This window comes from Notothenia rossii, assembly GCF_949606895.1.
Source record: "Notothenia rossii genome assembly, chromosome: 11".
Lineage (NCBI taxonomy): Eukaryota > Metazoa > Chordata > Actinopteri > Perciformes > Nototheniidae > Notothenia > Notothenia rossii.
Window position 1 is genome coordinate 56127863 of NC_136910.1, and position 8254 is coordinate 56136116.

The 8254-nt window shown below is 42.5% G+C and overlaps 1 protein-coding gene across 1 annotated transcript; it reads left to right on the plus strand.

Moving 5' to 3' along the window:
• The first annotated feature begins 5045 nt into the window (after positions 1-5045).
• On the plus strand, positions 5046-8021 carry ier5l (immediate early response 5-like). Its single transcript, XM_079656754.1, has one exon. The coding sequence runs from the start codon at positions 5645-5647 to the stop codon at positions 6479-6481; it is 837 nt and encodes a 278-aa protein (XP_079512880.1). The 5' UTR covers positions 5046-5644; the 3' UTR covers positions 6482-8021.
• The last annotated feature ends 233 nt before the right edge of the window (positions 8022-8254 follow it).

Sequence of the window (8254 nt, forward strand, 5' to 3'; positions counted from 1 at the left end):
TTAAAAACGCCAGCCACTTTGGTTGAGTACGTTCAAAAATACAAACTAGTTTCAGACGCACTGCAGTAGCTATCCAAGCTAATAAACAAACATGCTAACGTGACACTGCCATAGCTAGACAAGCTAATAAACAAACAATGCTAACGTGACACTGCCTATCAAACTGGAATAATTTAATACTTACCCTTGCAGTGATGATGCCGAAGTTTTTGGATGTAAGACTCCACAGTTGAATGTTGTTTACGAAGCCGGACTGACACCATTTGTAAGCCTCCAAGCTTTTGTAAGCTCTGAGGGAGTCTCCTGAGTACACTGATGGAAAGCTTACAAGATAGCTGTGGATGTCCGCGTAGCGCAAGTCGGGTACATCTCTTCAGAGCAGGAGGTTATGCTCTTGAAAAGCACACCGGGTGCATTATATGGGTCGCTTATATTTAATCTTTCTAATTTTGTACTATAAAGCCGAATTTCACTTGAATTAAAATGAGATGTATACTCGCACGGTAGGAAAACGCTGGCGCCGGTCGTCATGTTTACTGCCAAAATGGTGGCTGATAACCAAAAGTCACGTGACCGCAGGAGCTCTATGTCGGGGGCGGGAGATTCATGTGATTGGTTGCTCGCAAAAAATCTCCAAGCTTCAGACACGCCCAGCTTCAAGATTTTTTCATGCCTGTAGTGTAGACGGGCCGTGGTTGAATTTGTGAGCAATTATTATGCATGTTTATTGATTTGAAATTGTCTTTTTGAAGAACAGCTTGAACACATGAGATAACATCTGAGTGTATTTTAGAGATGTGCGTAAGTGTGTTTTTACTGCTGTCAGTCATTGGGTCAGTCTTGATAAGATAAGTTTAGTCATTTTTGGGAAATGTTGTGTCGCAGCAGCATAAAAAGACATGGCATTGTACATTAAAAATGCCTTTGGTGACCAATGAGGTATAAGGAAAACTCATCACGAGGTCACAATACCAATCGATCCAGCAGAGCAATAGCCTATAGGCAAAACACAGGAGATCAACAAAAGATATGACGTAAAATGAATTTACCAAAGCTGAAGTAGATGGTCAACTTCAACGTCAACGCGGCACACGTACTTACAGCCAATCAGCTCTCTGAGTTATGAGATGACGTTTGGTGAGGTTGCCAGCACTTTGCCCCTATGGTGATTATTTTTTTGCCGCACACATTGAATAGAATATACTCTGAGCATGCGCAGTGTAGTTTTTACAGCACCCATTCATTTTGACAGCAGAGAGAGGGGCTAGCTTGCCCCACGTCGCTCAACATGCCTCAATAGGCACACTGTGGACACTAATTAGAAGAACACAGACTGAAACAGCAATGTACAGACGAATCAGATGACTAAACGTGATCTTAAATTATATTTTAAGATGTATTTGTTTTTTTTATGTTTATTTTCATGGCTTTGTTGTTTAAGTTATATTGATAAGCATTTTTTTTTTGGTTTCTCCCGTGTGAGTTTAGTGAGTGTACTGTGGTACTGTATACAATATAAATGAAATGGCATCGATTACTGTACACTATAATGAAATAAAAAGACTTGTAAAAAAAAAAGATGTATTTTTTTTTTTGCATTTGTTTGGAATTATTATTTGAATTACTTTCTGCTGACACTAGGTGGAGCTGTGCCCCACCTGCCCCTAATGACCAGTCACCACTGGCTGTTGTAACAGAGCCTTAGAAGCTGTTTCTCTCTTCTTCAGGTCTTTATGCAACGCTATGCTAACCATATCGTAAATCGAGCTCCGCACTTCCCTGTTTACTGAGGAACTATTGCTTTGGTAGAAGTATTCATCAATACTTCATAATTAAAGTTTGCCCTTCTCAATGCAGTGAGTAAATGATCCCTAGTACCACCATTGTACATTATTTATAGGCCTACATGGCACCAATAGAGGTAAGAGAGGCAATATATTTGTAATTTGACCAAACCAAGTTCTACGTCTCTAAATGTACTCATAGATTAGGAGTTCCTCTGGGTGCAGTGTGTGTTATAACACGGCTATGTTTTAGGACCATGCATACATCTTGTGTATTTGTATTAATGTGTTTTCATGTTGTCTTTTGTTGGTTTGGTTCAAAAGGGTTAAAAAATGTCCAAGAGTATTCCATACAGAATCCTTTTCTCCAACAAATCAATAAGGCACAGATTGCCATGCGTGGATGCTCTGCCTTTTATGTTGAGTATCAGCCGCAGCACATCCAACAAGCCTTTATCTAGTGAGCGGTTTATACATGAAAGTGCAGGAAACCTCTGGGGTGTGCTCCTCTTTGCAAACAGCTACCTCCTCTGGAAGAAAAGACCAGTGTGTGTCCTGCTCCGAATCACACATTCATCATTCATAGAGAACATTGCAACTCCTTCAGCCATCCCTCAGCGTGGCAGCTCCTCATTCTCATAACTTCTCATTCATCCTGCAGGAAAATGTGGATGTCCCGCCTCAGATGAGAATTTGGAAACAGTGAAAACAAAAAGGAACTGATGACACAGGGCAGAAAACTAGTGCTGCACTGGCCTCTACAGGTTCAACACAGGTTATTGCACTCACATGGCAAACTTTTGATCCTGTGATTGAACCTGTAGAGGCCACTGCAAAGCTGGATCCTGTGAGTGAGGTTGAGATGCTGCAACTATAGTGAACGCAGACTCATACACAAAGAAAACAAGCATTACCTTTATTCATTTCAGGTATTCAGGTGCCTTTAGAGTAAGATCATGTCACTGACAGTGTGAATGATCAGTTCTTACATATTTACTGACAATAATATTTAGGAATATTTAGGGAATTGGTCAACACACTATTAAAGGTGGGGTAGGTCATTTTGGAGAAACCAGCTCGAGTGCGCTCGAATTTGAAAATACACAGCCGGAAAAAATCTGCCCCTTCCTCACAGAGCCCCTCCTCCAACACACACGAACGCGCACATGACCAATGAGGGCACGAGATAAGTTTGTGCACAGATGGAAGGCTGACAACCAGGTAGGCCATCCAGTTATTTTAGCCGGGCCGGCTCAGATGATTGGTCGTGCTTTTTACAGCGCTACAGCTTCCACAGATGACATTTTTTTTTAATGGATTTTTTGTCAAAGCACTTAAAGTGGACCTATCATGCTATATTTGAATAATATAGTGTAGGACCATACCTATATAAGGCATATTTATACTTTTTATTTTTCAAAATACCAAACAGATCATGCATTTTAGCCATTCCTCATTTCGCTCAATTTAACACTGTCTTTGCATGGGCTGATTCTGTGAGAACAGCACCATCTACAGGCCTGGCATATGTACTACAGCGTCTCCAGCGCTTTCCAACGGCAATGTCCGTGGCTGTCTCCTCCTGATTGGTGGAGTTGGCCCAATAGCCGTAGCGCCACTTCTGTGACGTCATAGAAGTGTTCAAATCTGGATCAGTCTGTATCAGATCCGTTGCAGCCCCTTTTTCAGAGATTTGGGTACGGAGGAAAATAGAGAGGGTTGTGTTTTCTGACACTTGGTGAGTTCCCTGGAACACCGGGGGGGACACATATTCATGTATAAAAGACGTACAAAAGTGCATTTTGCATGATAGGTCACCTTTAAGATATTCATTGCTATCGGGATGTTAAGAGCATTCCATGGAATATAACAACAAGTGTATCTCGAGCCGGTTTCTCAAACTTACCTACCCCACCTTTAAATGTTCCTATTATGTTCAATAAATCACTATGATGTCAGCCTACTGTGATAAAACTAATCCTTGTTGATGCTGGAGACCCACTGTGACCTTCCAACTCAATCTTTTGGAACAAAACATTGATCTGTTGTCTTGTTTTGAAGCAGAGAGTTTGGGTCTATTGCCCGCCGTCATCAAGAGGGTGCAGTGTGTTTAGAGCGTGTCACCACTGATGAAACATTATCATCTGGAATACAGTCTATTTAAATATGCATGAATGACTCTGGATGGCCACTTGGAGCAGCCCAGCTAAGCTATGTACAATTAAATATGTGAGTTTGTAGAGGATATCGAATATGTGTTTTCCAACAGTTCTCTAATTACAGAGGTGCACAAGATAAACCTATGTTTGCCTTATCCAATATTCACTCTCCTGTGTTGAGGTACGCGATGCCCCCCTGCTGCTGCCTTCACAAATTACTGAGTAATGCATCCTCCTGTGTGTTATAACTGTGTTGTGCCACTAAGATGACATCATTTTCAGAGGCATTTCTGGTTCAGTATCTGTGGTTCTGATATTCCCTCTCGTTCAGTGGCTAAATGTGTCAGACAGCCAGTCTCTGTGTGCAGTTTGGTGCGGAGCAGGCAGAGTTTCTGTTAACCAGCTGCCTGCAGACAGCCCTGAGGGAGACACAAACGTTGTGGGCCCTAAGAACAGCATGTGGGTAATAATTATCTGTGTGTTGTGTCACTGGAAGCGATCAATTCACGTTGAAATATCAATTATTGTAACTTCTTCCCCAAAGTGCCACCATGAGGCTCAGTAGAAACACAGACTTGCATACTGACATTAGATTTCAAGAACTTTTGGTGGGAAGGTATTTTTGGTAAATGGTGTTGGACAGGCTTTGGTGACTGAAGCCTTATTTTATTTTTGCTTATTTTAAAACAGTAAGATGTGTGAGTTATCCATAGTAACAGGACAATGTGTCTGGAGACATTGCTTCATTGTTTATGTAAATTACATTTATTTTCAATAATGTGAGCACCAAAAGTGAATTTGAATTTCTTCATGAGCAACAGAAATCTCAGAGACACTTAACTCAGAACCAGGACCCAAGTGTGTGTGTGTGTGTGTGTGTGTGTGTGTGTGTGTGTGTGTGTGTGTGTGTGTGTGTGTGTGTGTGTGTGTGTGTGTGTGTGTGTGTGTGTGTGTGTGTGTGTGTGTGTGTGTGTGTGTGTGAGAGAGAGAGAGAGAGAGAGAGATTAACTGACCCTTTAAACAAACAGGTAAGTGAGCCATGAGTGAAAGCTACAAAAGAAGACATATTCTCACAGTCTGCTCTCAGCTGTTTTTAAGAAACTTGGGCCAAATAAAACATTTTAAGGCCTTATTCCAAAATACAAATGTTTTATTAGCCTGTAAATAATATTTGTGGATCAATTGCATGGGTTTTGGATGTATTAAATTGCCTAATTTTTCTTTGAAATAAACTCTGGTTACTCTATGCATATCGTTTTTTTGTTTTGTGTTCATCTCGTTTATTTTACCTGAAAACCTAACTGGTTTTCTGGGAATCCCAGCTCCGGGGCAGCTGAAATGAGGGCATTCCTGTTAGACAACCTGGTGGAATTTGAATAGTACACAGGAACCGCCTGACGCTGATTGGTCGAGAGCGACATGTTTCCAGCGCGCCATTCTGTCACTCAACAGATCCAAGGCAGCTGATTGGCTATTCCTGGCGAGGGCGGGACTTCTGTCTTGGGTATAAAGTGTATTCTGGTTTCAGGCCATCTGCGACTGATTGCTGCGTTCAGGGAGAGGCGGATCATTGTGTCCAATGCTTCTCCACAGAGCTCACTTGAACCTTTCTCCACCAGCAGAACGACTCCCTTTGAGATAGCCGAGCTTCGGGTTAGTTCTCCCGGTGAGGAGCTGGAGGTGGACTGGGGGAACATCATAATGATCAGCACCATGGAATGCGCAGCGGACGCGCAAAGCCTCATCTCCATTTCCTTAATGAAAATCCACAACTCCAGGACGCAGAGAGGGGGCATCAAGCTGCACAAAAACCTGCTGGTCTCCTATGTTCTGCGGAACGCCAGGCAGGTCTACATCAAGGAGAAATACGCGGAGATCTATCGCATGCAGCAGTACGAGGAGGTGATGACAGTCTGCAACGAGATCCAGGAGCTCAACCCTCTGGATCTGGACGCAGAGGACGCGGAGGATGAGGAGCAGGCAGCGGCGCACGCCCGGACATCAAGCGCTATTTTCGGCTGCTCTCCTCTCGATGACGGCAGCAAGGAACCGGATCCCTGCTACTACCGGAGCTGCTGCATGGAGCCTTCGCCCGTGCCACACTGTGACCAGTTCACCGCCAACAACAGCAGCAGCAGCTCGCACTGCAACAAGACCACAGTGCTGGACTTGGACACGCATGTGGTGACCACGGTGGAGAACGGATACCTCCATCAGGACTGCTGCTGCTGCGACGCGCTCCAATGCGGACAGGGCGCGCGGTCTCCGGCGAGGAAACGGAAGGTGGAGTTCAGCTGCTGTGTCTCTGATGTGGAGGACGTTTCAGATTTTACAGCGGCGAGGAAACGGGCGAAACGCGAGGACTGCTGCTACTCCAACATAGACTACACAGACACTTCCAACATCTCCAACCTGATCTCCATCTTCGGCTCGGGGTTCTCGGGGCTGCTCAGCAGACAGTCGGACTTGGAGCAGATTTGTAGCAAACAGGTCCTGGCCAGCCTGGGGGCGTGGACACGAGCTATTGTGGCGTTTTAAATCCAAAACCTGTATATTAGGAGAGACCGGGGTCAGGTGTAAATGTTTTCCACTAAAGTGTTTAACTACAACCAGTGCTGTGAGCTATTGTTGGGGACCATCATGAGGAGAAGGCTCCCAAACAAAGTAACGTTCCCATATGGTTCTCTATAGAGGGTTGTATATCATGTCAAAATGTAATATGTGGAACTTTTCCGTAGTTACATTTTCAACAAATGTTGGTGTTTTTGTACATTACATTATGTAAACAGAAACCTTAGTGGAACGTTGCCAATCAACTCTTCTCAACCCCCTGTGTGTGCCAACAGTGAAAGGTGTGCTGCAGAATATGTATTTGTTGAAATCAGTGTTTTTACAGAATGTGTGCAATAATTGTGACATATAGAGTCCCAGGGAGGTAAGTTGTAATGCTGCAAAAAAAAAAATCACTTTTCAGTTTAGACATTTAACTGTGACAGGTTTATCCATCAACCTTAATCACAGAAAGTGTCAAACATCACAACTGGCTTAAGTGTTACTTCAGAAACATAGTATTTAAACACTAATGTTTGAACTAATATTGAATATTTAGTCTCTTCCAGCATGCATTACAACCAGCCTCTCTGTGACATGCTAAAACATGCTAACCTCCGTAGCTTTCACATACTTGTAACAAAGACAGTGATTCTAAATATACAGAAGATATACGTATCAGGAGTTATACCTCAAAGCACACCTTTTGTCTTGAAAACTCAATAACATATATGTGAGCGGTTCACTGGTGTGTCCTGGTGACTTCAGTTTGGAGCGTTACAAGAGTGCCCGGTCTCCCCTTTAAGGTCAACTTTATTTTTACAGGAAAAAAGAAAAAGCTATTTAAAAAAAATGGAGCATTTTAATGACAATAGTTGTGGCCCCGGCAGAGACTTTAGGCCACATCATGTCCAGGCTCTCCTGTTGTCAGAAAGGGACACACAAATCTTCTGAAAACACTTTGTGACTGATCGAATGGATTGACTTCCTTTGCCTTAAATCAGATGCACACCACTGCTAGCTATTGTCATTAAATGAAAGAAGATGGAGTGAATGTCTCTCCTGAGGATCCTTTAGGGAAATGTTTGAGATGGACCTTGCACATTGTGAGCAGTTTGTTGTCATGTGAAACACTTTGTTCCCTCCGAAACACTTCAGATGTACATCATATCACTCCACACTAACATACTGTAACACTTTCTGGGCTATTGGTGATCACCTCCACTCCCAAGCCTTCACAGCGATGCATAACTCCAACACGTCTTGGTTTTATTTGTATTTGTTTTGTAAAGAATGAGTCCTTTTGTTTTAAAAAGGCAAACTCCTGATTTAGCCATAACCTGAGGATCCACGCATTAGCTTTATGAGAGCACTATGTGTACCAAAATAAAGAGAGTATTCAGCCATTCTCTACATATTTTGTTGTTATTGTATTTTTGTGCTTACTAAATTGTATATCACCGGGTAAAACTGTTGCAGAAAGTATTTGTTAAAAATTTATAATCTTAATAAAAAATGAAAACCTTAATGGGTTGTGTTTTAATGCAGTTATGCAGCTTATTACTAAATATTGATATGTTCCTAAAGTGCAAGGCCAGTCACCTGATGAAAAACAAACCTATACGTTTGCAGAATAGACTAATGCTTTATATTAAACCATCTGGTCACATAGAACGTTCCTTAGCGGTTATACTCTCTAGTTGGTAATGTCATTAATAAAAGGGGATAGGTCCCTTTCGCTCTTATATAGGCCATATAAGT

What these genes read in the sequence shown, in the direction of transcription:
- ier5l (XM_079656754.1), top strand. Translation starts at nt 5,645, where the DNA reads ATGATCAGCACCATGGAATGCGCAGCGGACGCGCAAAGCCTCATCTCC.